The sequence below is a fragment of the Melanerpes formicivorus genome, unplaced genomic scaffold (assembly GCF_026170545.1).
Source record: "Melanerpes formicivorus ecotype bairdi unplaced genomic scaffold, bMelFor1.0.p_v2 SCAF_21, whole genome shotgun sequence".
NCBI classification, from domain to species: domain Eukaryota; kingdom Metazoa; phylum Chordata; class Aves; order Piciformes; family Picidae; genus Melanerpes; species Melanerpes formicivorus.
This window is the reverse complement of record NW_027142373.1, coordinates 6889666-6916320: the sequence shown is the minus strand read 5'-3', so window position 1 is coordinate 6916320 and position 26655 is coordinate 6889666. Positions and strand designations below refer to the sequence as shown.

General features: G+C 43.2%; 1 protein-coding gene across 2 annotated transcripts in view; it reads left to right on the top strand.

The window, feature by feature from the left end:
- The window catches only part of RPTOR (regulatory associated protein of MTOR complex 1), a 178123-nt gene that overhangs the window by 16884 nt on the left and 134584 nt on the right, over positions 1 to 26655 (top strand). For both annotated transcript variants that reach the window (XM_068151258.1, XM_068151257.1), the window contains exon 3: positions 2311 to 2393. In XM_068151258.1, the coding sequence (XP_068007359.1) occupies positions 2311 to 2393 (83 nt within the window). The remainder of the gene's footprint in view (positions 1 to 2310; positions 2394 to 26655) is intronic.

Genomic DNA, 26655 nt, shown 5'->3' with positions numbered 1-26655 from the left:
GCAGCTCTAATGTGACCAGCTTGTGAACTCTGGTAACAAATGACCATCACAGTCTCAGACAAAAGCTGCTTGCAGTTCTCACTGTACCTTCCACATGCACCCTTAGGATATCTGAAGTGCTTTGTCTGTCTCCAGAATTAAGCCTTGGCTGACATCTCTGCTGTGGTGTCAAGCTGGCACCGTTTGCAGCACAAGAGAGCATCATGCCATTGTTCTCCCCATGGTGTCTTGGCCTTGTGTCTGCAGCCAAGCTAGCCTTACATATACACCCATTAAGGGAGGCCAAAAGCTCATGTAATGACTGTGGTGACATGAGCTGTATTGAGGTAAATAATGAGCTTCCATTGTCTGGCTCCTGGAATGGCACCAGTGGGCTTTGTTTTTGTGTAAGGAGTATTGCTAATAGTGCTCATTGCTCTGAATGTGTTCCAGAGTCCACAAACTGCATTCCTCAGCAGTGCATGTGAAGTGTTTTTCCTTTCTTTTTCTGCAGTTCAGTTTGGGCCTTTTGAAGGACTCAAACACAAATATAAAATAACTGTTGTGTGATGTTGATTTTTTTTGTTGTTTCCTTTTTCTGAACTGGAGTGGTAGCTAATAGCTAATTAGTTAACAAAAGCTGTTACCAGGCAGTCTGAATACTTCTGGGGCATCACTGTCCAACTTCTCAAGGGTATCGCCTCAAAACTTGCCTTAAACAGGGAGGAGACCATTGCAGTTTGGAACAGCAAAGCCTGCTGTGGTGTGTCAAGATATTTCTAGAAGGCATCAGTGGATGCTGCAGCTGAGTCGTCCATCCTGGGGAATGGGCACTCAGCTGGTGCTGGGTCCATCCTGGAGATGGCTCTGTTGAGGCTGCTGGAGCTGCAGTTACAGGCCAGCTGACAGCAGCAGGCAGACTGCTTGAACTCTGGAGTGGACAATTTGCTTCTAGTTGTGTGTGGTTTGAAAACGTGTAGGTGTACCTGAGGGGTACATCTAGTACCAGGACCTGAAAGGGGACCTACAGGAAAGCTGGGCAGGGACTATTTACAAGGGCTTGTAGTGATAGGATGAGGGGCAATGGCTTTGAGCTGGAAGAGGGGAGATTTAGACTGGAGATTAGGAAGAAATGCTTTACAGTGAGGGTGATGAGACACTGGAACAGGTTGCCTAGGGGAGTTGTGGATGCCCCCTCCCTGGAGATGTTCCCATCTAGGTTGGATGAGGCCTTCAGCAACTTGGTCTAGTGGTGTCCCTGCCCATGGCAGAGGGGTTGAAACTGGGTGATCTTTACGGTCCCTTCCAACCCAAACCATTCTAGGATTCTATGGATACTTGTGTTACCTTCCCTCTTTCTACAAAAGAGCAGTCAAGTTTAAATCAGATCAGAGCTTTTATTCATTTAAGCAAAAGAATTCATAACCCCCTGCTGTCATCCTGCTTCGTTAGATTTTGTTTCTAACAGCACAAGGTGGAATATTTTTAAAGATTGGGGAAAAAAAAAAACCACCACAGAACTTTGCTGATTTGGTCAAATGCTTGTGAAATAATTTCTATGTAATTGCAAAATATTAGCTGCTGGTTCTTTGGAGAACTTGTTAATGGTTTTAATTAGATGGCCATGGCTTCTGAATAAAGCACATCAGGCAAAATCACATTGGGATGGATGGATGGTGGTAATTATCTAGTGATCAAATTAACTTCTTAGAAATTACCAGTGGCATGTCAGCTCTGAAGCAGTAAGCACTGGAAAGAAATGAAGCAGGATTTTGCATTCATCAAGACAAAAAACCCAAATGCTTATAATTGTCATTATTTTCTGTAGAAACTTCCTCTTTCAGTATTGAAAGAAACAAATTTAATGCCTCTGCTGCCTTTCAGAACAAAATTGTATTTACTATGTTAGTAGAGAGGAATCTTCCAAAGTTGACAGTCTTTAATGGTGTTTAATTTGTACTTGAGTGAAGAGTTTGGGGATATAAATTTTGGGTGTTGCACCCAAATAAATTCCCTGAAGAGTGTAATAGTTATGAACTGGAAATGGAATGCATGAAAGGAACCTGCATTAAAATGTCATTAAATGATCTTCCTGCAAGCAGAACACTGAAGAGGGAAAGTGGGGAGAGGTTTTGCTTTTTTATCTCTGCAGAGGGGTGGTGGTGGCCTTGCAGCCTTTGGTCTCCCAGGTTGTAGATCAGGGTTTTGCAGGTTTACATGTGGAGTAGCTGAAGGTTTAAATGCACACAGAGCTGGAAATAGTGTCTGCTTCTTGTCAAGCTGTGTGATTCAGTTGTGGTCAACAATACTCATCTGTGTTTTATTTTCTAGATCCTCTGTCTATGGGTCCTCAAAAAGCTCTGGAAACCATTGGTGCAAATTTACAGAAGCAGTATGAGAACTGGCAGCCAAGAGTAAGTATTACTTGAGCTTCCCTTTTGCAGCTGTAGATCTGACACTGCTCTGTGGTAACGTTCAGTGTAGACTGAAAACTGAGATGTGCGCCTGGGAGGAGGAGTGGTGGGCTTGCAGCATTTGATCCTTCCTTCCTTCATCCATCAGCGGGAATAAACTCTTGAAGCTGTCACACTTGATAGCTTTCTAGCTGATACTCCCCCTGGCTAATGCTTCCTTTCATCACCTCTGGGGTATCTGTTTAAAGTACAAAGTCCTGCAGTGATATTTTTTTATCATTATTATTATTTATGTTCTTCTGACTCCATTGTACTTTGGAGATGCTCTGAAGTTTCTCATTCCGAGTTTGTGGTTTCTCCTGGTGTAGAAATGTGTTTGGCCTCAGCTGGTTCAAAAATGTGTCCCAGTGCTGGATTTATCCTTTGGAACTAAAGAAGGTTGTACAGTGTAGCTAAGGAAGGTGTTTGGGTTTGTTGTCAAACATAATTTCAGAGCTGGTTGTACTTTCAGCGTCGTGTGTCTGAAAATGAATGTTCAGTAGTGGTGCTGAGAATGAATGTTTCGGAGAGCTGTAACACAGAGCAGGAGCTAAGGAAACATGCAAGCAACAGGGCTGATTATTTCCTGCTCTGTAACACCTCACTCACGCAGGGGAAGTGTTTGTGCTTCTGGGTATTTCGATGTCCACTGTTTGATGTGTCTCAAGAAATAAGCTCCCAAGTATTTTGCAGGCTGTGGGGTTTTCCAAATAGCTACAAACCCCAAACTGGAGTCGTCCTGACTGTTAATATTCCCTAGTATGTTCATGTCCTTATCTGTATGCTCTTAGGCAGTTGGGGTCAAACTACTCCTCTGTGAAGTACCAGGCCTATTGACTACTAAATCATAAATTTATCATTATAAGCATGTCATGTGTAATCCAAACTGCAGTGGGGACTTCCCTGACTGAACCTTCCTGTAGGTTTGCTTTAATGTTCTTTTCATTCCTTATGTTGTGGCATGCATGCTAACCCAGTCAGCTTTTTCTTTTTAAGGAGACATTGTGTCTTCTCTTCCTTTTCTTGCATTGCTATTCCATTCAGGAATAATAATGATGTGTGGTTTTCTCAGCACCAGGACTATGTTTTCCTGTTTCTGACATTGCCACTACCTTACTTAATGTATAAATAATCTACCCAGCATCTCTGTGATGCCTGTTGGTACATAGCTTGGTACACAGTGTGGTCTGCTGTTGGGGAGGTTAGGGTATTTTCCTAGTGGCATAGGACAACTGCCTGAGAAATCCTTTGTGTTAGCAGTGCCCTGAGGTATTTTAAACCAGTCCTCCTATTTAAACTGTGATGAGTTGCAATAATTGACTTGTTTCTTTTTGGTTTGCAAAATCAGTAAGGAGTAGATTGCCATAGCTGATGTTTTATTCAGATCTTCAACCTTGAACTTCTGAGCATCCCCATTCCTACAGGGAGATGGAGAACTTGGGGGTTTTGATCCTTTTCCCCCCCAAGTCTTTATGTAGGACCATCACATAGAGGGCAACTGGCTTTGAGATTCTTTGCAGTAGTGAAGATAAGCTTTTCTTTTGCCAGGCATTGCTGAGAATATTATTCCCTGAGCAAAGGGTTGTTGGGTGATGTGTTGCTAAAGGCTGCTGGTGGAGTAATTTGTTGTACGCATTCCAAGTCCCTCTTCTACTTTTAAATTCAAACTGGAAATAATGGAAATAACATTATATTCAGAGCAATTTGAATGTAAATACAGCTTGTACTGGTTCCTTACCTCTTGCCTATGTGTGATACTTCCCTGCTCCCTTTATCGAGGTTGACTGACTAGAACCGAGTTTATCATTCAGTAAAAGCTGAATGTATCACCTGAAGGAGACTCAACTGTTTATAGTGGTGAAATGTTTCCATTACTAAATCTGTGGATAATTGTCAGTGTGATTGCTGTTTTCAGAAGTCCTTTGTAAATATATTTCCACAAGAAGGACTCGTCTTGAAGCACATCTGGTATCTATTTGAGACAAGAGATTGTACTTGTGTGGTTTTCCTCTTGATACGTTGACAGTTTCTTTTAATCTCACTCTAGCAGCCTAAGAATCTGGCAGAAAATTCAAAGAGTGTCTGAAATCAAACAGGAGAGCAAAACATCTTGATGCAAAGGTGAAATCAACCCTTTTTCTCTGCTCTCTAATGACAGAGTCCATATTACTGAGGAGTGAGGGACAGGCGTCTACAAGCAGCAGGTGTACCCTGTGTGGGCTGACCTCACGCTGCCTCGTAGAGTTTGCACAAAACATGAGGCAATTACTGAGCTCAGATGTTTGTGTGCAAGGTGCCTGCTTCTTAACAGTAAATCACAGCCCTTTGAAACATTGCAAAGCTAAACACGTAGAGGTTTATTGCACTCTACAGGGCTCTTGAGTTTTCTGCAGTAATAAAGAGAAGTTGATGTGCCATCTGCAATAAAACAATAGGAACATTATTGAATTTCCTAGACCTTCCATATAAATACTAATCCATCTAGTTTTGTCTATTTCTTGGTGGTTTGGAATGGTTGAAGAATTGATGGAAGACAGGCAGTTTTGGGGAAAACCAGGCAGTCTGAACAAAAGACCAAATGATGAAAATCTTCTGAGGTAGCCAACGTTACCAGGCTGTCAGAGGGGGGTCCTTCCACTAGGAAACCCATGTCCTTGGCATCTGCCTGTGAATGCACAAGTGGTGCTGACTGCTGCTAAATGGATGTGTCAGCTAGACTGCGTGGAAAGCCCTGTGACATCACTGCCAGTGCAGCCCTTCGTTGCTTGCAACTGCAGGATGTTCAAACACACTCCTGGTTTTTTTGTTAAATACAAATAGCTTAGGTGAAAAAGCCTTAAAAAGGGATAAGCATGAAAATTCTTTGCTTCTGGAAAGTCCCAGGCTGCACAGCTGCTGCATATTTCCTTCCAGGTCTTATTGAGCCCCTTCCTAAATAATTTATCAGCTTGCCATTTCTTGAAGTATTTCTTCTGATTAAATTTAAGACTTTGCTTTATTGTTGTGTAGCTACATCAATTTGTGTGCTGTGGGAGTGAAAAAAAAAATCACTTCAGCTGTTGTTTCATCTGCAAAACGCTGCAGTTCAACAATATTCAGTCATTTCATTGCAACTCTCAAATGAAAATTTTACTGGGGGAAGAGAGTAGCAGCTGACAGAGCTAGGAGCTTTATCTGTCTTTATAAGGAATTTGCAGAGCAAGTTGGAGTTGTTGCAGTTCAGTGCAAAGTGAAAAAGTGGAAAGAGGGGGAAAAAAGGCAGCTCTTCTCTAATATTGCCTTGGGTTATGGGTTTTGAGTTTAGTCGGGCATGGAAAGGGTTAAACCTGAGGGTAATCTGGAAAGCAGATTCAATTACAGGGGATAAAAGGGGTTGCTTAAGCAGCTGAGAAGGAATGGAGAAAAAGGTAGTGAAAGTTAAGAGCATAGGACCCACTAATGCCCGACCTGATGGGAGGGGGGAAACCTTCCCAGACTGGTCCCCTGGCAAGAGTCTGGGGAGTCTGTGGTGCAGTGGGTTAGGGAATGCCTGATGGAGCAGAGCAGAACTGGAGCTCCCTGGTCCCGAGGCCTGGATTAAAGAGTGTGGCAGGCAGCGCCAGGAGAGCCATGACAAAGGAGAGCCTTTAGCCGAGGCAGCACATTAGATCACTTTAATTGCCCAGAATAAAATACTTTGAATTTCTGTTGGAGATTCTTCATGTGCTCTGTATTTAAAATGTTTAGCTAAGGAATCGATCACATTGAACAGGGTATTTCTCTGCTTCTGATCTTCATTGATTACCCTGTGCAGAATACTGCCTGTGTTGGGTGCAGCAGTGTAGTAAGTGACCAGCCAGAGCTCTCCTTGGCTTCTGCTGGCAGGAAGTAGCAAATATTTTCCTGGCTGATGGGGATGCAGATGCAGTTTTCTTGGCAGCATTGCTCGTTGTGCCATTTGAAAGGCAGGAACTTTCCTCAGCTTAAAAGTCAACAGACTTTGTTTGAAAATGGGAATAGTAGACTGTGAATTCCGAGTGCTGCTGCAGCAGGATGGTTTATGGAGATGCAGTAGCTCGTGGGGACTTTTATGAGCAGAAGTTACTGTTACTTAAGGCTCAGTTTACATCCAATTATCAGCAGAGCCTGGGACTTGGGTTCTTTTCATCCACCCTGCTCTGCAGGGTGTTACAACAGAAAGAAGGTGTCACTCACATTTCTGCTGCTCCTCTGCACAGCACAGCTGCTGCTTTTGCTGTGGACTGCTTTGAGAGAATATAGAATGGACTAGAGATCATCTAATCCAACATCTTTCTCTGCATCTTCCTGGCTGGAGTCCTCTGACCTGGGCTACATTACCTTTGTATGCAAAGTACCAGTGAGCTGCTGTAAAGTGGTCATGGTGTGTGGTGGTGTTCAGAGTGCTATGAGATGAGGTTGAGGTTGTTGGCTTCTTTCTTGGAAGGTTGCTGGACTGTTTTGAGTTGTTGTGTCCTCTCCCCTTCTCATAATGAGCATCTCATTACTTGGCTTCTCACCTTCTCTAGATGACCAAGTTTCCTTTGTTTCACTCTCATGGATGTGCCTTTGAGGATGGGGCTGCATAGCCAAAGGCAGAGCTGTAGGTTGAGTCATGCCCAGCTTCCATAATTCAGGATCTGGGATGAGGTAGTTTGGAGCATTTGCTTATTAAAGTTGTATGAAATTAGAGAATAGTTTTCTTTTTTGAGGGCTGTGGCTTTTGACCAGCTTCTTCCTTTAACTCTAAACTGATCAGAAATCCCAAGGGAACTTTTTCTTCCTTTTTCTCAGCTCCCTCAATAATGTGTTTTGTTGCTTCTGTTGTGATTTCTTCTAGTCCCAATGAATCCCAATGGCACTCCTACACCAGGTGCTTTTTGCAGCACTGTGCTTTATTTTCTAACAGAGATTTTCCCTATCCTCCTCCTAGAAGGGAAAAATTGCTGCTCATAACTCTTCCTGAGTAGAGGTGAGGTTAGGAAAGCTGTATCAGAGACACTTCTAGTCCTCCATTGGTCATGAGGTCAATCACACTATTGATTTGTCTAATTCAGGTGCTACACTGTTGTGTCACTTTTCCTTTTCTCCATTTCCTTTTTTTTTTTTGTTGGCTGAGACAGCCTCCCTGTTTGGGTTGTCTGATGGGATTAGTTGTGTTTCATCGTAGCTCCACCTGAACGGACATCGCTGGAGTGAAGGAAAGCTTATGAGCTATGAAGGGGGACGGATATCCCAGATAGGGAAAGGACTGGAGAGATCCAGAAAGCAAGAGTAAATATACTCTTAGCCTTTGAGAAGGGTGGCTTGAAAGCAAGTTTTGGTATTTGAGATTGCCTTCATCTGTAGCATCCCTAGTCACTGAGGGTGCTGTGCTAATGACGGTGTGGACAGTGTCATGCAGCAGTTTTGTGTCTGTTCCAAATGCAATTCTCTTTTGAATGGTCTATTACTTACATTAGTGTCACTTATTAAGAGACAGGCAGTTACATATCTGAACTCATTAGTCTGGCAGATCCAGTCATGTTTTAGGTCTTTCCAGCCCATTTAATTGATGTGGTTGTACCCATTTTTTACACTCAGTTCAAAGAGGTGACATAATTGAGGAGTGGCTGAGCAATCTTGTGCTGAAGTGGGCCTAAGGGAACTGAGAGACTTGGTCCTGATCCCAAGTAGGCATATTTGTGCCTTTTATGTGTAGCATTAGCAGAAATGCTAGTCAGGCAGGCAGCTAGTCAGACTCTGGCTCTATATGATCTCTTCCCCCAGGCCATTGGTGCCACATTGAGAGTCTCAGCAGTGTGTCCCCTGTTGTGCTTATCTCTGCAGGTTTTTTAAGGGGTTTCCTATTTTTTTCCACTCCAGTGTGATACGTTGTGTGATGCCTCTTGCAGCTTGCATCCTCCAGAGAGTGATGGTCTCTGAGGAGGTGTCTCATACAATCCAGACAGATGATACTTTTCGTGGCAAACCTTCAAGGAAACATTGATGCTTTCCTGATCAAACGAGGCTGCTGCTTGCTCTCTTCTAGTCTGCTTCCCAACAGTTTTCTCTTAATTTCAAAGGAAGTACAGTCAAGATAACTTGAAACAGATAATTTAAAGCCTCTACCTTTTTGTTCATGTTTTCTGTTGTCGATGCTGTTGTTTCCCTCATTAGATATCTGTAGGCTTTGATACAGTTTCTGAGGTTTCATTCCTTGTGTTGCTTCCTTCTGCCTAATTAATTGGTAAGTTGCCTGCTGCACATCAAAGGTTGAACATTTCCTAAAGAGTAACTAGTTAAGCATGAAAACTAATTGAACACATGACCTAATTATTGGTCTCTCTGTGAGTCATAACTTTCCTTTATTTCTGTAGGGTTTTTCTTTTAAAACAACAGCAAATACTAATTGCTCCTGCAAAAGAGATTCTGCAGAATTCCAAAGGGGAAAATGTAAAATGGAAGAAACTTGTACTTGGGCTCCCTGCTTTGCAGATGTAGGAATATGTAACAAAGAAGAAAAGGGGGGGGGGGGGGGGGGGGAAGTCATTGTGACCTTGTTTAACAAAACCAGGCTTTCCTAAGAGGACTGTGTTTGTTGGTTTTTATATCCCAACAGCCTCTTGATTTGGCAGCTATTTCAGGCTCTGCAAAATTTTGCTGTATCAAGCCTTTGCTGCCTTGTTAAGGATCAACTGTCTTCAGCACAAACCAGTGGTTTTTTGGTTCAAGAGAAAAGAAAAAAAAAGAAAAAGATGAAAGTCTGTCAGAGAAGAGAGGTCAACCAGGATAATTGCCAAAAGCAGTTACTCACATTCTCACTCCCCGTGAAGAGTTGTTGTGGTACCATTTGGAGTCTGACCCTTTAGCCAGAAAACCATAAATTGTGAGTATGGTAACTAATGACAAGCACTAATGACAAGCACTTTTTTCCTCTCTTCTTCTGGTTTCCCTTTCTGGAGAAACTTAGGGCAAATGAAACAGTTTTCCTTTTGGTAGTTGTCTGACAGTGGTTTGCAACCCAACCACTTGGTCATGGGGAGCACACAAGACCAGGGTCTCCATTTGAACACAGGGTCTCCATTTGAACACAGGGTCTCCATTTGAACACAAGGTCTCCATTTGAACCACCAACAAAGATGCATTGCCTTGAAGCTACTCTAGTTTTGGAGTTTTTTCTTGTGTGTGTGTGCTGAAAAATCTGAACTGGGCCACCTATTTTCTTCTGCAGTCAGGGCACTAAGCACGGGGAGGGTGTCATGATGAACGACCGTGCAGATTCTAGCGTCTTAAACCACCGCATAGGTTCCCTGGAGTTTTGTAGCCTGGATTGTAGCAGTGAATCTGGAGGTGCTGCTGATGTACCAAAAAATTCTCCCATAGCAATAATAACTAGAGAATTTGGGAGCAGGCTGTGCAAGTAGAAAGCTCCCTACTGTGATTCTGGGGCTTGGGCTAGGTAGAATGTATGTTTTAATTCTTCTGCTAGTGAGAGAGAACTAAGCTGATAAATCTTTAATACACTACCAAAAACAAAGTGGAAACTGAAATTGCAGCAGTAATGTACTTAATACTGATATCTCTGAAATTCTCATGGAAAAAGGAGGCACAAAAAAGGGGAAAAAAAGTGTAGTTCCAGGCATGAACTGCTGTGAAGAAGCGTGTTCAGAAGCTGTAAAGACAAGTAAGTGGCATTAAGCTGTTTTGTGAACTGAACTGTTCATGCATTGCAGATCAGCAGTGATCTGGCTTTCTGGAACTAAGTCAACAAACTTTCAAAATCAGTTTAGTGGGAAAATCCTCTGGGTCTTGCCATCTTGCTGAAAGCCTGGAACACTGCAGGCAGGAGTGACCTTGAATGAGGGAGATGGGGCAAAGGGGAAGGTGTTGCTGAAGTCTGGAAAACCAAGTCTGAACCACAATGAAAAAGACATTTAACTTGTAAGCAAACAAAATTTCTTCCCACTTTATTAGAAGAGGGATGCAGTAATGTGGCTGCTTAGGTTGGTGTATCTTTGAGATAATCACTCAACTCCTCTAAGCAGCTGCTGAATGATGATGCTTGCTTCAGGTGTGCTGTCTCTGGGAAGCAGGCCTGCATCATTGCAGAACAGAGGCTCCAGAACACCCCACCACTATTCCTGCACATTTTAAACAGCTCTTTTGGAAAATGAAGAGAGTGACCTGGTAAAATCTCCCACATGCATGTTCAGTGAAGCAGGCTTGGCTGGGAAGCTGCTAAGGGCATAAGGCCACCAAGAACCATATTCTTATTTTACCTAACTGCACTCATCTCCCTTACACACTTTCATTTGTAGAAGCAATGAGCTCCTTTTCCGAGGTGGAGCTTCCACAGATTGCCTCTGAAATGTTTTTCCTTTGCATTATCACCCAGCATCTGAACTGCTATTGATCTAGAAATCCTCTATTTGAGTGCAGTTGTTCAGTGGCTGTGCTTTCTCTGTTCTTCCTCTCTGTTTTGTTTGGCATTCTGTCATCAGAATGAGGCCAGAGTTGGCAGACAAGCAATATTTGTGTATTCTGGTGTATCTTCATATGACCATTGTACTCTTAATGTCAGTTTGTCCTAAGATGTGAAGAAACACCCTGTTATTAGAAAGGCTTCTTGAAAGAGATAATCAGATTTGAGCAGGCAGAGCTGCTTAATGTTTTTCTGTAATTACCACCCAGCCTCTGTGTGACCTATTTAAAAATACCTTGTCTTTGTGTTTGTGGAGGGTGGGGAAGCACTGGCAAAGAGAGGCAGGCAGGCAGGCAGGAGACTTCTGCAGATCCACTGACATCGACCGTGGGCTCTTTATCTAGGAAATGCCACTGGATGAGGATTCAGTCACTGCACATGAGACTGTATTAGACAACTGAAACTGCTTCCTGAATGGACATCAGAGTTTTGGACAGAACTGCAGAGCCTTAACAAAGAAAACTATTTACAATTTCATTTCTATTCCTGCTCATCTCTAAGGCAGAATGAGAAAAACCTGAAATGCTTGGGGTTTAAGATCCATATGAAGGGTGTTAACAAAGCATAAAGCTCAGAATGGTTGGTTTTCCTTCTCCTGACTCATTAAGCTGTTTGTTAATCTGAAATACTTTGCAATCAGAGGAAAAACTTGAAATTGCTAATTAATTATTTAGTATTGAAAAGATTAACTTCTTGGCCAAGCATGGACACAGGATAGTAGAACCTCCTGTTGACAACAGTGCACTTTGATTAGAGTTCATTACAAAGACAACTAGTTTGAGGGGTCACTTACATTCCAGATTGTGGTCGTGCAGCCTAACCCTGGCTCCAAGTAATACATAAGTTTGTATTTAAGAAATGAGAAGGTTCAGAGCCTGAAACTTCAGAGAGCTCTTAAAATAGAGGTTATCAAGAAGGAGTAGTGCTAAAATGACACTGTTGCTTAGGAGTCCAGTAATTTGCCTAAGTGGGTTTTAAAATGTTGTCCTAGAGTGTACTTAAAATCCTCTTAGAGCATTTTGTGATGTGACCCAGCAGAGCCATCAAACTGTCATCAGTTAAAGGATCAGGTTCTATGAGGAGCACATTGAAGGTTTTGGTGGGGTTTTTTTTGTGTGTGTTTGGGGTTTTTTTTACAATTCTCTTTGTTTAAGAATAAAAGTTATTTACACAGCTATTTGAGAACAGTCATTTTATTGGAACAGACAGGGAGGGATTCTTAGCATACAGGATAAGCTTCTGATCAATCTTGGAGCAAACTTGCAGTGTGTAGCAGCTTGTATCTGCTGAGCAACTCTCCCGTCTCTTGAAAGTGTTGTAGCAGATACTCAAGGTTAGTGGTCTTGATTATTATTGTTTTCTGTTTGTCTTCCCTGTCAACAGCAGCTCTCAGGAAGAGACTGCTCAGAGGTATTTTTTGGGAAGTACTAATGAATGAGGAATCCATACAATGAAGATTCGGTTCTTCAGAATTCATTTCACATTGGACTTCTAAAAGCAAGGTCAAAGACTCTGCAGAGGAAATGTGAAGTCACTACACTGCTGACTACAGCCAAGTGAATAAATGTTCCACCCTTCTAGCTTAGCTCTAGTAATGCATTTTTGTCCCAGACATCTTGCAAATTAAGCTGTTTAAGTCTTGGGCTGCTTATGAATATATTAGCACGGAGGAGATTGAGATGGAGTTTTAAAATGCAACCAAACATCTCCAGAGGACTTGCCTGAGACTTGCAGGAGTCTTCCTCGTGGCTTCCTTTAGCATTCAGACTTAAGTATCTGTATGTTATAGTGCATCTGCACTGTAGTTAATATTTTTCCAGTTAGCAATAACTGATCATTTTCCCAGAAGCATTTTTTTCATGGTCTGCATTAGTCACTTTAAGCTATTGCTTGTACCATCAATTCGGGATGTCCAGGATACTCCCTTGTACTTAAATATGCAGGGTTTATTATCTTTGATTAATCTCATGAATTTGCATCAGGGTGATTTAGTGTGCCCACAACCTCAAATTAAAACACCTAAAAGGTGTTTTTAAAACAAAAATTAAAAAGCCCTGCAGCCTGGCAGATAGGGCTCAGAATAATTTGTGTTTGCATGCTGGCGTCTCAGCCGAGAGTTATTGTGGTCATAGCAGCCTGGGTTTACAGGCGATTGAATTTATGATCGATTGATAGCAGGGCTAAATTGAAATAACTTGGTACATTGCTGAATTGATCTCTGAAGTTAGCACCTAAGAGGCTCCTGCAGCTGTTTACTCCTCTGCTGCCCGTGTTTTGCAGTCTGATGACCTGGTGCAGCAAAGCCCAGCTCCGGCGCTTGGTGTTTGCAGGCGTAAGGAGCTGAGCAGCAAAGGCTGCATCAGTGCGAATGTTGGAAGGTGCAGACAACCCTCGGTGAGTCTGCAGGCTGCCTGCCAAGGCCTGCGCCAGACAGAGCTTGCCAGGTACTTCAGGACAAAGTTGTCATACCACAATCCTCACAGCAAACTGGCAGTGACTACAAGGTCATGTGCTGCCTGTACAGCATTTCTGTCCTACTAAAATTTTGCTGCTGCTTGCTTTGTTTGGGTTGGCTGTGGAGAGCAGTGGCACAAGTTAGAGTACATTGTTTCTGGATATCAGATACCCTGTAGAGAAAATGCTCCAGATTTGTTACAAGACATACTGTTTATTGATGTAGTAAGGGTTTATTTTAACCAAACCCTTGTAAGAGGGGAGCACAGAGCATGCTGCTACATGAATTCCAAAGACTGAATATAGTTTGGACCGGTTTCCTGAGGATGCCAAGCCTTTAAAACCATTCAGTGTGGGGCTGCCTTTTATAGAATGGTTTGTAAAGGACCTTAAAGGTCATCTTAAAGGTCATCCACAGGCAGGGACACCGTCCACTAGCCCAGGTTGTTCAAGGCCCCATCCAACCAGCCCTTGAACACCTCCAGGGAGGGGACATCCACAGCCTGCCTCGGCAACCTGTTCCAGTGGTCTCACTACCATCACTGTCAAGAATTTCTTCCTGGCATCTACATCACATTCAGATGTTCGTGTACAGCTTGTGAAGTTCTCATTTGCTGTGGTTTCTTAAAGGCCCCCAGTCTCAAACCATGACAAGAGGCCAGTGCTGCAGTGCTGGTGGAGCACAGGCAGAAGACACAGCTCCACAGAGGGCACAGGCTCAGCCCTGGCAGCTGTAGGCACTAAGCCAAACTCACCTTGGGGCATTTTCTCTTTCTTGCACCCACCATACATCCCAGCAACTTTAACACATCAAAAGCCACTTTTGAAAGGGTTGAGCATTCAGAGATTAAATTTGTCCTAAACATGTTGTGAAAATAGCTGGGTGGGGGTAGAGAACAGGCTGGGTATGGTCAGTTAACAGGCTCCTGGTCAGCTAAAGAACAGGCTGCAGTGTGAGCTCAGCTCTTGGGGAGGTTAAGAGAAAGAGAAAACACCATTAACACCCAAACCCTCAGAAAGAGATTGCAGTTGATTAGGTGATAAAAACACCCAAAAATGAGCAGTAAAGTTGGGAAGAATGTAGCTTGGTTCTACTGCTCAGAAAAGAATTCTGCTCTGTGTAGATTGTTCAGTGTGATTCAGTGTGAAACTGTGCAAAAATTAAAGTGTCCTTGTACAGTTCCAAGTTTTGTCTGTTCTTTGATGTGGTTCCAAAGCCACTGTAAATTCAGGATCCTCAATCTTTCTTTGATGCAAGAAAAAAGATGGGGTTTAGTTAAAAGTATTAAAATTAAATCAGGGTAAATCACAGGACTGAGACCTTCATGGGTTTGAATGAACGGAAGAACAGAGTATTTTGGTTATGAATGAAGTATGGAGTTTGTCACTGAACCAGCTTCAGCTTTGGAAGGCTTGGACATGGGCCAGCAGTGTCATACATAGAACAGGAAAAAAAGTGTGGGAAGAGCAACACTATGAAAAGTTCATAGTGGCAACGTTAATGGAAAAGAAATGAGTGGGAATAAGGCAAGGAGTAGTGAAAGTTCTGAGGAACGTGAAGTGTTCTCATTTTGCAGGCCACTGTTGCATATAGCTCCTGTATTTTTTTTCTCTCTTGCCATATGAATCCTAGGCCATTTAATCATTCCTCAGGTGAAAGTTGTTGCACACCTGAAAAAGACCCATAAACCAGACCAACTTCAAGAGGTTTGCTGGGTCTCTGCAGTGGCATGGTGGCTTGGGGGCTTCTTGCTTGCTTTCCTAACAATTCCTAATGCAGTACTTGCTTTGATGATTGTTAGTGGGCTGATGTTTGCACAGAACAGCTCCTTTTGCTCCCAACATCATTTTACTTCTGAGTGCTGGTGGGTAGTCAAGGCTAATTACTCTCTCTGTAAAATCAGAAGGGTGTCTCTTCTTGCATGACTTCTAACTGTGTCCATATTGGGTTTCCTTTTCCATACAACTGCTGAAACATTTCCTATCCCAGGGGTTGCCTGCAGGAATTCTGAATAACCCTCTGTCATCAACAAACTATTGTGTTTCTGCTCATTCCCTTTTCAGTCAGGTTTGTTAAATGTGTTGGATGATTCAGGCCACAAAACTGATCCCTTTGGAACTTCACAGTGACTTCCCTCCGTGGATAAAATTCATGATTGTCCTCCCACCCACTTGTTCTATGAAAAACTTTCCTCCAAATTTTGTGTGAAGATCTTGCTAAATATCTTCTGGGAATCGAAATGGGTTTCTATCAAAAAGATCCTTCCTCTCATCTCCAGGCTCTTTGATTTCTTTAAAACACTCTCAAAGATAAGAGTTTGATTAGAAAACAGTATGGCTTCTCATTAGAGATGCTAAATGGGCTCTTCCCTGAGGTGTTTATTCATGCTTGTGTTTGTTATTATTATTCCTACCAGTGTGCTCAGCACAGATGCCAGACTGCTCTGGATTTCCTCTGGATTCAGTTAAAAAAATGCTGTCATGCTTTCTGCTTTGCTATTTCCTGGTACCTAGGCACTTCTAAGCTGAGGTTACCCTCTGCAGTCAAAGCTCAATAAGTTTAGGACTTGAGTTAGTTTAGGTTACACCGTTCCGTAACTCCTGGAGATGTGAGGGCCATGAAGATGATGATCAGAGGGCTGGAGAACCTCCTCCATAAGACAGGCTGAGAGAGCTGGGGCTGTTCAGCCTGGAGAAAATAATGTTCTGGGGACACCTTAGAGCAGCCTTCCAGTACCTGAAGGGGCCCACAGGAAACCCAGGAAGGGACTTTTTACAAGGGCTTGTGGTGCTAGTATGAGAGGGAATGCATTGAAGCTTGAGGAGGGCAGACTCAGACTGGATATTAGGAAGAAATTCTTTACAGTGAAGGTGATGAGACACTGGAACAGGTTGCTGAGGGAGGTCATGGATGCCCCCTTAAGGCTGGGAGAAACATCTCCCATCCCTCAACCAAAACCCCTAAATCCTGGTCCTACCTTGCTGCCATAACCTGTGTCCAATTCTTACTCTGATTCTCAGCTCAGGTTGCAGCAAACCAGAACAGATCTCTCATTTTCTAGTTTATTTTATTTTTTCTGTCTAGACAGAAAAATCAGAGATTTAGGAGACTGAATCCAGTTTTGGCCACAGCAACCCCATGCAGTGCTACAGGCTGGGGTCAGAGTGGCTGGAGAGCAGCCAGGCAGAGAGGGACCTGGGGGTGCTGGTTGATGGTAGGATGAACATGAGCCTGCAGTGTGCCCAGGTGGCCAGGAGGGCCAATGGCATCCTGGCCTGCATTAAGAACAGTGTGGCCAGCAGGAGCAGGGAGGTCATTGTGTCCCTGTACACTGCACTGGTTAGGCCACACCTCGAGTACTGTGTCCAGTTCTGGGCCCCTCAGTTTAGGAAGGAGGTTGACTTGCTGGAATGAGTCCACAGAAGGGCAATGAAGTTGGTGAGGGGCTTGGAACACAAGCCCTATGAGGAGAGGCTGAGGGAGCTGGGGCTGCTTAGCCTGGAGAGGAGGAGACTCAGGGGTGACCTTATTGCTCTCTACAACTACCTGAAGGGGGGTAAACAGGCAGAGGTTGGTCTCTTCTCCCAGGCAGCCAGCACCAGAACAAGAGGACACAGTCTCAGGCTGCACCAGGGGAAGTTCAGGCTGGAGGTCGGGAGGAAGTTTTACACAGAGAGAGTGATTGCCCATTGGAATGGGCTGCCCAGGGAGGTGGTGGAGTCACCATCACTGGAGGTGTTCAGGAGGAGACTTGACAGGGCTCTTGGTGCCATGGTTTAGTTGATTAGGTGGTGTTGGGTGATAGGTTGGACGTGATGATCTTGAAGGTCTCTTCCAATCTGGTCTGGTCTGGTCTGGTCTGGTCTATTCTATTCTATTCTATTCTATTCTATTCTATTCTATTCTATTCTATTCTATTCTTTCCTCCTAGAAACTGGCTTACAGTTTATAAATATTTAAAAATCTAAAAGAATGGTGGTTGGTTTTTTTGGTCTGGATTCATCCCAGCTTTCCTACTTGATGCAAGGTATGACCCAGTGCAGGGTAACAGTGATAAGCCATGAAGCCCCTGCAGACACTTAGTGATTCTGTCAGAGAGGACCTGTGTGCTTTGTCTGATCTCCAGGTGCCTACCCCAGCCCTGTGCATATGTGAGCTTCTCTGCACGTTCCAAATAATTTTGGAGCTTTAGGGTTTGGGTTTTTTTTCATTCTTTCTGCTCAGCATCAGGAAGTTCCCTAACAAAAGGCCTGGAGGTGACTGCAAAGAATATCCAGAGAAGAGATTTAATATGACCTTAAGAGAAATGGGAAGAAGGGTGAATGTGAGCATCCAGTCAAGAACAATAAAATTGAAGTTCCACTCCTTATAAGGACAAAAAAAAGATCACACACATCACTGTGATTCCTTTCCACTGCGCTGGAATCTGGTTGGAACCTTCTGAGCAGATTCTTTTTGACCCCTGTTTTAATTTTCCTGCATGCCTGTGCGAGATGATTTCCTGGAATGCTTTAAAAATAAATGAAGTTATGGTAACACCATTCTCTTCTAATTGATCTAAGCTGTTCCTATTGTATTTCAGTTTGTTAATGTGCAAGGATAAAATGCTGCTGGTCCCCTGCTGCTTCTTTATTAAGTTGGGGATTAGTGTTGGAGGAATGTTTTAAAACAAAAAAGAAGCTGATCTGCGTGGTGTTATCTGGTGGCCTGTCGTAATTGTGCTCGATTAGAAGGAATATCTAAGTCTTCTCTTTTGTCTAAAGTTTTCTTCTTAATAATTAAAACCAACTCATGTGGCCCTGGGCAGCCTGATCTAGTTGGAGGTGTCCCTGCTGACCGCAGAGGGTCGAACAAGATAACCTTTGAGGGTCCCTTCCAAACCGATGCAGTCTGTGAGTCTGTGACTTTCCAGGACTGTGCAGCCTCAGTGAGTGGAGATCAGAAAGAGAATTCCTTGTCATGCAAAAATCAAATGGACAGTTTAGTCTCAAAGCTTGTTTTTTGCCAGGCTACCCAGGGACAATTTTGTTGCTTGTTTGTTTTGCTTTTGTTGTTGTTGTTGCTTGCTCGGTTTAGGGTTTTTTCTTTTTGGTTGCCTTTTTTTGTTTGGTTTTGGTTGCTTCTTTGTTTTGGTGTGGTTTTCTTGTTGCTTCTCTGTTGTCTTGGGTTTTTTCTGTTGCTGCTTTGTTGTATTTTTTTGCCTTTCTCCCCCCCCCCCCCCCCCATTTTTTGGGTTGGTTTTTATTGTTATTGTTGCTTTTTTATTGCTTATTTGTGTTTTGTCCTTGTTTTCAGTTCTGTTGCTTGTTTGTTTTGGTGGGGGTTTTGTTGCTTGTTTACTTTTTGTTGCTAATTTGTGGGGTTTTTTTGTTGTTGCTGGTTTGCTTTTTTTGTTGTTGTTGATAGTGTGTTGTTGTCTGTTTGTGGTTTTGGTTGGTTGGTTTGTGGGGCTGTGTGTGTGTATGTCTGTTTTTCCCTTTTGTTTTTTTAATCATAGCTATTTTATTTGAGACTGTGAAGGTCACAGGCTAAGAAAACACAAAAGGTTTTCATTGTGTAGTTTAACTCACACATCTCAATCAGTGCTGAGCATGGTGTAAACACTCTGTAAATGTGGTTAATAAAAGTGTGGAAAAGAAAAGCAATAGGGACAGGGATGGAGATGTTCTGATCTTACCAAAAGAAGGCAGCAGGGACAGGGATGGAGATGCTCTGACCTTACCGAAAGAAGGCAGCAGGGACAGGGATGGAGATGTTCTGATCTTACCAAAAGAAGGCAGCAGGGACAGGGATGGAGATGCTCTGACCTTACCAAAAGAAGGCAGCAGGGACAGGGATGGAGATGCTCTGATCTTACCAAAAGAAGGCAGCAGGGACAGGGATGGAGATGTTCTGATCTTACCAAAAGAAGGCAGCAGGGACAGGGATGGAGATGTTCTGATCTTACCAAAAGGAGGCAGCAGGGACAGGGATGGAGATGTTCTGACCTTACCAAAAGGAGGCAGCAGGGACAGGGATGGAGATGTTCTGACCTTACCAAAAGAAGGCAGCAGGGACAGGGATGGAGATGCTCTGACCTTACCAAAAGTTGAATTGTGGCAACTAAAATAATACTGATAGGTTGAGGAAGTCTTTGTGCTGAGTAGCTCTGAAATAGTTAAAAAGAGGAGCTAATTCTCATCGCTCTGCTTTGCTTTTGTACTGGAGATGCAGCCTCTGCAAGGATAAAAATCAAGGCAGAAGCACGCATGTGTAGGTGTGGTATAGGTTTAAATTTAATCCCCAGAGTGGTGTTTTTTTTCCCTACACACACACATTCTTGGCCCTTTTAATTTGCTGAATGGTTGCATTGCTCAAGGTTTCCAATTTAAACGTGTGAAGCTAAATAAAACACAACTGTAACGCCAATCTCCATATGAATTGCTTTCTGCTTGGGAGTCTGAGTGCCGTCCTTCTGCATGCTCCCAGCGTGCTAGGAGTTTAAACAAAGTAAAATGTCAGTGGTGTTGCTTTGCTGTGTGGCTCAACATGTTAAGTAAGCAGTGCCATGGCTGCGAGCCTGTTTGATGTATAGATGCCTGTTTTGTGTGTCTAAGCCAGAGTTTGTTCCAGGTGTTTGGAGGAACATGTTGCATCAAACTGGCAGTTGCCCCATGAAAGGTGGAATCTGAATTAATTCAATGTTATGCTTTGGTTTTGGGTTTTTTTTTTTTACTTTAAGGAAAAATGAATCCAGGGTTTGGTTTTTTTAGTGCTCTTCATTAATGAGCCGTCAAACATCTGAGGAATATCTCCAGCTGCAGGGTTTTTTTCATTCTTTGCATGTAAGATACTGGTCTGAATTCTCTTACTGTGAAAATGGCTGTTACATGTGTGTGTACATTAGTGTATCCAGAGCTACCATCCATTGTTGCTGGTTGGGAATGTGGCTGTTGAATTTAACTGTGGAATGCTCTGTGCAGATGCAGCCCTGGGCTCTTGGCTGAGCTTCTCATTTTTACTGAAGGGGTGTAGTCAGGAACTCAGGAATGCAGAGGCTGGAGCAATGTGAACTTGATCCTTGGAAGTTCCCTACCCTGACCTGGGCGAATCCTTTTGTCTGTTGTAGAATTAATCTGCTTCTGAAGTTAGAATGGAGCAGAAGGGAGCAGTGTGGATTTGCTTCCTTCCAGGGCCAGCTTCACACAGGACCATTTGCCCTTGAGTTGTTCTCAACATTTTAACCTCTAACAGTCAGCTTGATAAAACCAACTACAGAAGCGCAGTAACAATTTTCCTGTCATTTCAGAGCCTGCTATTAGGTCTCCTCTCTCTGTCTCTCTCATCCTCACAGACCAAGCAGCTAAACAGTGATTTTGAGCCATGACCTCGATCCTTTGAGCTGTAGGAAAGTGGTTCATGTGCTGGGCTGGAGGCTCCAGTCCACATGCAGCTAGGAGAGGTGGTTTGAAACCTGCCTGTCTTTGGGCCCCGGAAACCGCTGCCTTCATTGCTCTTGTGCTTTATAATACCTTACTACTTTTGCCTTCATTGCTCTTGTGCTTTATAGTACCTTACTACTTTTGCCTTCATTGCTCTTCTACCTTACTCCTTTTTTTTTTTTTAAATGTTTCTGTTTCTCAAATTTGGGCATTGTTCCAAAAAACACTCTCTTGGAATAATGAGATTGCTTTGATTCCTTTTAATTAAACCACATTAAGTAGGCTGGCTGTGTGCAGGGCACAGTCTCAGGTTGAATGTGTTTTCTGGGATTGGAACGTGATGCAAGTCACAGTGCAGCAGCTGCACGACATCCTGTGATGTCCCATTTACGTGGAGGTTCACCTTGAACAGTGGAGTTGCTTTGAAGAATGAAGCAGGAAAGATTATAAATCATTCTAAAGAAGAATCAGGCTGTGTTAGGAAAAGAATTGCTTATAACGATGAGAGAAACACTCCTGGCCCTGCGAGGCTGCTGTGGGAAGGCTTTGACACAGGTTAGATGCCCAGTTGTCTGGCAGGATGTGCCTGCAATCAGTTCTGCATCAGGATAACTGGGATGGAACTGGATTACATCATGAAATCCAGCCTTGCTTTCCAGGATGATACAGGACTGAGCAGTGAGACAGCAGAGTGCAGGACAGGAAACCTTTCAGTTCATTGTGTCGTACATAGCCTGCATGTCAATGACAGTTCTGTAGTGAACTTTAAAACCTCAAACAGTACAGCTTGATTGCATTGATCCTATTTCATTTTCCATCACTAACTCTGAAACTGTGTTTTTCTTGCTTTGTGTGTGCTGTTTTGCATGTGGGGTTCTTTGCCACCCAATAGCTGTTGTAAAAAAATCCTGAGTAAAACAAAGCTTTTATATTTCATTATAGATTCTGGGTAGGGTCATGTGTGTGGCTCCCATAAGGAGGTGCAAAAGACAGTTTCAGTATAAAATATTGAATGTTGGAGTAATTTCTTCTGTTGATAAACTGGGAGCACAACTTCAGGTGATAAATGGAGCAGCAGTACCAGTAAGTCTCTCAAGAGCAGAGCTGTCTTACCAGGCCCATTCCTGTGTGTGGAAATCTTTTACCTGACAGTGTGTCTGATGGTAAGGGTGATTTTGATCCCTTTGTGGAGAGACAGGAATGAAAGAAGGGCAGATAGGAACAGAAACAGTGCTGTGATTTCATGGAGAGCTTTCTTCCTCCTTAATGAGTAAATTTCAAGTCATTCCACACCATTTGCCAGCATAATTTGGCCGCCTCAATTTTTTTCTTGCTGGCACCCCATGACCCCACTCCAAATGGTCTTGTAGAGCTTAATCTGCAGAATGCTGTCTAAGGGGCTTAAGCCCTGCTTAACCAAGTTGTGTCTGAGGATTTCTTAACTTTCAAGTGTGAGCCTCTCTCCTTGTGCAGATGATGCCTTCTCTCTGCTCAGATGAGCACAGTTTCACCCTCTTTATCTTCCTTACAGCTGCACACACTGGTTAATGTCTCTGTGCAGCAGCTGAGGAAATCATTGTAATACCTGCATGCTTCACCCCAGACTCACCAAAGCTATCACAGCTCAGCAGTATGGAGTCCCCAGGGAAGGCAGCTTGGGGAGTTTGAGTTGTAAAAGGGAAGCGTGAATTTATTTGTGGGGGAGCCACGTCTGTCAGGTTTAGTGAGGTTTGAGGATAAAAGGTGAATGGCTTCAGACTTTTGTTATGCTGAATGGAAGGAGAGCAATATGAGAACTTTCTAAATAGCAGAGGCTATGAATGCCACAGATACACTTCTCATCCAGTTCATAGCTGCTGTGCCAGGTGTTGCTGTTTTAGGATTGAATCAGACACACACTGCTGTCTGGGTCTTGTGGAGACTTCGTGGAGCCAAGACTGGGGTCTTAGGTTGCAGGAGCATGTGAGACAAAAACCTGAATTTTCTAACTTAAATTTTCTAACTTTGGTGAGAAAATAGGTTTATCCTTTTTTTTTTTAGGGGGAAACAAAAATAAATATATATATGTTCCTGATGAAAATGTCATGGTGCTCCAGCATGCATCTGTCACCCAGCTGCGCTGCTGAGTGCCAGCGATGATGGAAACCTGGCCTGGCTTCCAAAACTTTTTCTCCCCCCTTGACCATTAACGGTTAAGCAACATCAGCAACTTAAATCACTTCTTCTCAAATTGTCACCTCTAGCTGTCTGCATTTCTTCCTTTTTATAGGACCTAATCCTGGGGTGAGTTTCCTGAACTCAGCATCTGGCAGGGCTGAACACATCGGAGTTGGGAAGGTGGATAATGAGTCAGGTTCTGGTTTCTCAAGTGACAGCAAAGGCACTTTGTCACGAAATTGCTGAGCTGCTGCAGCCCCTGCTTTTGAGCATAGCTTGGTGATACTCTGGGAAAGGGACCTGTAACATTGACTTCTCCTCATTGTTTGATTGATGTTTTGGCCCTGCTCAAAGTAAAAGAAAAAACTGTGTAATTAGGCGAAGTTTCCAGAGCAGAGCCATTAATTTCAGCACAAAATGCACAGAACTGTGGGAATTACTTTATGCAGCCAATATGTCCTGACATTTCCCAGCATGATAGAAGCTGACGAACACACTGAATTGTTTTGTCCCCTCCAGACAGACAGGTTGCTGCTATCACCTGCTAATCAGTAAACGTGTGGGTGTTTTATTTATCCTTTGAAAGAACTAAACCCTCCTGAAACAAACGGGACAACGCTTGTGCTTTATTGCTACTTCTGTTGTGGTTTGTGTGTGAGCTCTGGTGTCAGGGTGCAGCCCCTTTGGCTGGCTGGGTTAGAGCTGTCAGGCTGTTCAGATGTAACTTGGCTTTATTTGCCCACAGACAGTTTTCCCCTGGCGTTTTCCCAGAGTTGCTAATTGTAGTGGTGGTGTCAGCCCTTTGCCGCTGGCTCCTTGGGACCTCTCTCCCTCCTTCTGATCAGAGTGACACAGAGCTGCTGTAAATCCTACTGCCGGCTTTCAAACCAGATGCAGCCAGGACATCACCTTCAGCTGGACTAAGGAAATGATAGAGCTTTGATGGATCACACCTTCAGAGAATCCCTGTTGTCTCTCTTGAAGGTGGTTGCTTGGATTTTACCGTGGTAGGGAATTTGGAATTAATTGGACAAGTAATTCTGAGAGAGCGTGTCAGCAGGCAACCAGGGTAGCTGCTTTAGAGCAAAACTGCCTCACTTTGAATTTCAGCAGTCATGGTTAACATCCACAGCACATCCATCTAGCTAAATGCACTTGATGTCTAGCCCCACACTGTTTCTTTCCTTGGTCTGGGTGCCAGAACCTCTTTCTATGGAAACTCCTCTTATTTCCTGCAGTTTGATCAGTACACTGTGGGGGTTTTGTTTGGTTTTGCTTGGTTTTATTTGGTTGGGTGTTGTTTGTTTTTTTTTTTTTGTCAGTCCAGAAATTTGTGGCATACTGAAAAATTGAAATGTCTGAAAAATTAACCAAATAACAGCATTTTTAAACAAGGGCACAGGAGGAAGGTTGGGTAAGTCACCGAGTGTTCCATTAAAAATGCGTCAACATGACACAACCAAGCAAAACCTGATTTTTGCCTGCATGAGTAGAATAATGAGGGGAGTCTGAATCAGGCTGCCACAAAGTTATTGCTTTTGACAGGAGCTCTTCAATGAGACACTGAGGTGATCAGAAAATCAAATTTGCACCAGAAAGCCAGCTGACATCACCAGCAGCAATTTCATGCTTGTCTGTCACGCCGGTCGGGTCGGGATTTTTGACAGCTCTAAGGCTAAGATTGCAACATTGACTGGGAGCCACAGCTACAGCTGGGCATCATCTGCAGGGGAATCGGAGGCTAGATTGTCTTGTCTGATAATTGTGTCAGGAAGCAAAGGTTCTGTGCCAAGCACTAGAAAATATCTGTCGTCAGCGCACGATTGAAGGCAGGGAAGGCCAGCGTGGTGTTTGGACACTAACAGTCTGGAAGTGGTCAATAGCTCATAAAAACATAAAGCCTTGTTGTATGTCTTTGTGATTTCAACAGAAGTTGCTGAGATAAAGCCCAAAAAAAAACTTTCAAGAGTTTGCCTTAGCCCCTATGTTAACCTTTAGCACTAACTGGAAAGCATCTGTTTGGAAGTGGAAGAGAAGGAATGCAGCATGTTTCCAGGAAAGACAAAGGAATGATGATGGAAGAAATACAGGAGGGTGATGAAAAGAAACTGTTCATCAAAAGAGTAGTGATGCTGAAACACTGCTTAATTCATGAGAGAACTAAGGCAGTGTTAAAAAAATTCTTCTTTATACAGTGAAAGGAAAGGTGAAATTGTTGGCTTGGTGAATCCTCCTGCACTCAGCTCATCTGGCTGTCAGCCATGTTAGATGTGATGGGATGCTGTAGAGCTGGTCAGTGGGTTTGTGCTTCCTGGTACTAAGCAGGAGTGACAGCCCATGGGTTAGCAAGATTTTGATCCTGATTCTCTGTGTTCTTCGCAAAGACCTTCAATTTCTGTAGTCCTGTTCTGGGATGAGACCTTATTTAATTTAAATAGTCCCACAGAGCATCATATAAACCAGGAAGATCCTCCTGTACCATAACTAACACCCTGTACCCTGATCAGATCATAGAATTGTTTTGGTTGGAAAAGACCTCCAAGATCATAAGAGTCCAACCATCAGCCTAACACCTCCAGGAGCATTAAACTATGTCCCAAAGTGCCATGTCCACGTGTTTCTTGAACACCTCCAGGGATGGTGAAATGAACAAGCTTTGAACATTTGAAATGAACAAGCTTTGAACACCAGAACAAGAGGACACAGACTGGATGTTAGGAAGAAATTTTTCAGAGAGAGAGTGATTGCCCATTGGAATGGGCTGCCTGGGGAGGTGGTGGAGTCACCATCATTGGAGGTGTTTAGGAGGAGACTTGATAGGGTGCTTGGTGCCATGGTTTAGTTGATTAGATGGTGTTGGATGATGGGTTAGGTGCAATGATCTTGAAGGTCTCTTCCAACCTGTTCTGTTCTATTCTGTTCTATTCTATTCCTTGTAGTTCTGTTCTGTTCTATTCTGTTCTATTCTATTCCTTGTAGTTCTGTTCTGTTCTATTCTATTCTATTCTATTCTATTCTATTCTATTCTATTCTATTCTATTCTATTCTATTCCTTGTGGTTCTATTCTATTTCTTGTAGTTATTGCACTCATTCCCCTGCTATTTTTTGCATACCAATGAAAAAAAGTCTTGAAAATTATTTTCTTTAGGAAGAAAAACAAACAGCCCACACACACACACACCTGGAAACAAACAAACAGAAAGACTCCACTTGGTCTCATTTTACTCAGATCCTTCTTTCTTGTCCTGTGTGCATAAAAAAAATGTGTGTTGAGCTTAGCCTGACAGTCTTGAGCTGGCAGGTAGGATTGAGACTGCTTGTTTACAGGCACCTCCTCTCCTGATGCTTCTCAGCCTTGTGTCTCTCAAAGTGCAAATGATGTGCTTTACACTTTGGATCTTCAGATCTACAGGCTTTAGTTTTTAGAGTATGAATTCACCTCCATGAATTGCGAGCCGTGTTTAATGTTTATGCTAAAGGGACGTGAGGATTGTTGGAATGAGTGGGTTCTCCTTTGGAAAAAAAAAATAAAATAAAGAAGGAGAGAAGAAATTCCCAAGCACTTTGGTTAGAGTGTCTGTAAAGATGCCAGCAGGCAGAACGTGATTTGAGCGACACATTTTGCAAATCAGCACCTTCATAACAACCCTGAGAGGAGAGAGAGAGAGGTGTGGGGGGGATCCGTGTTCAGCTTAATCTAGCCTTTTATCTTTACTCAGTGCAGAAGT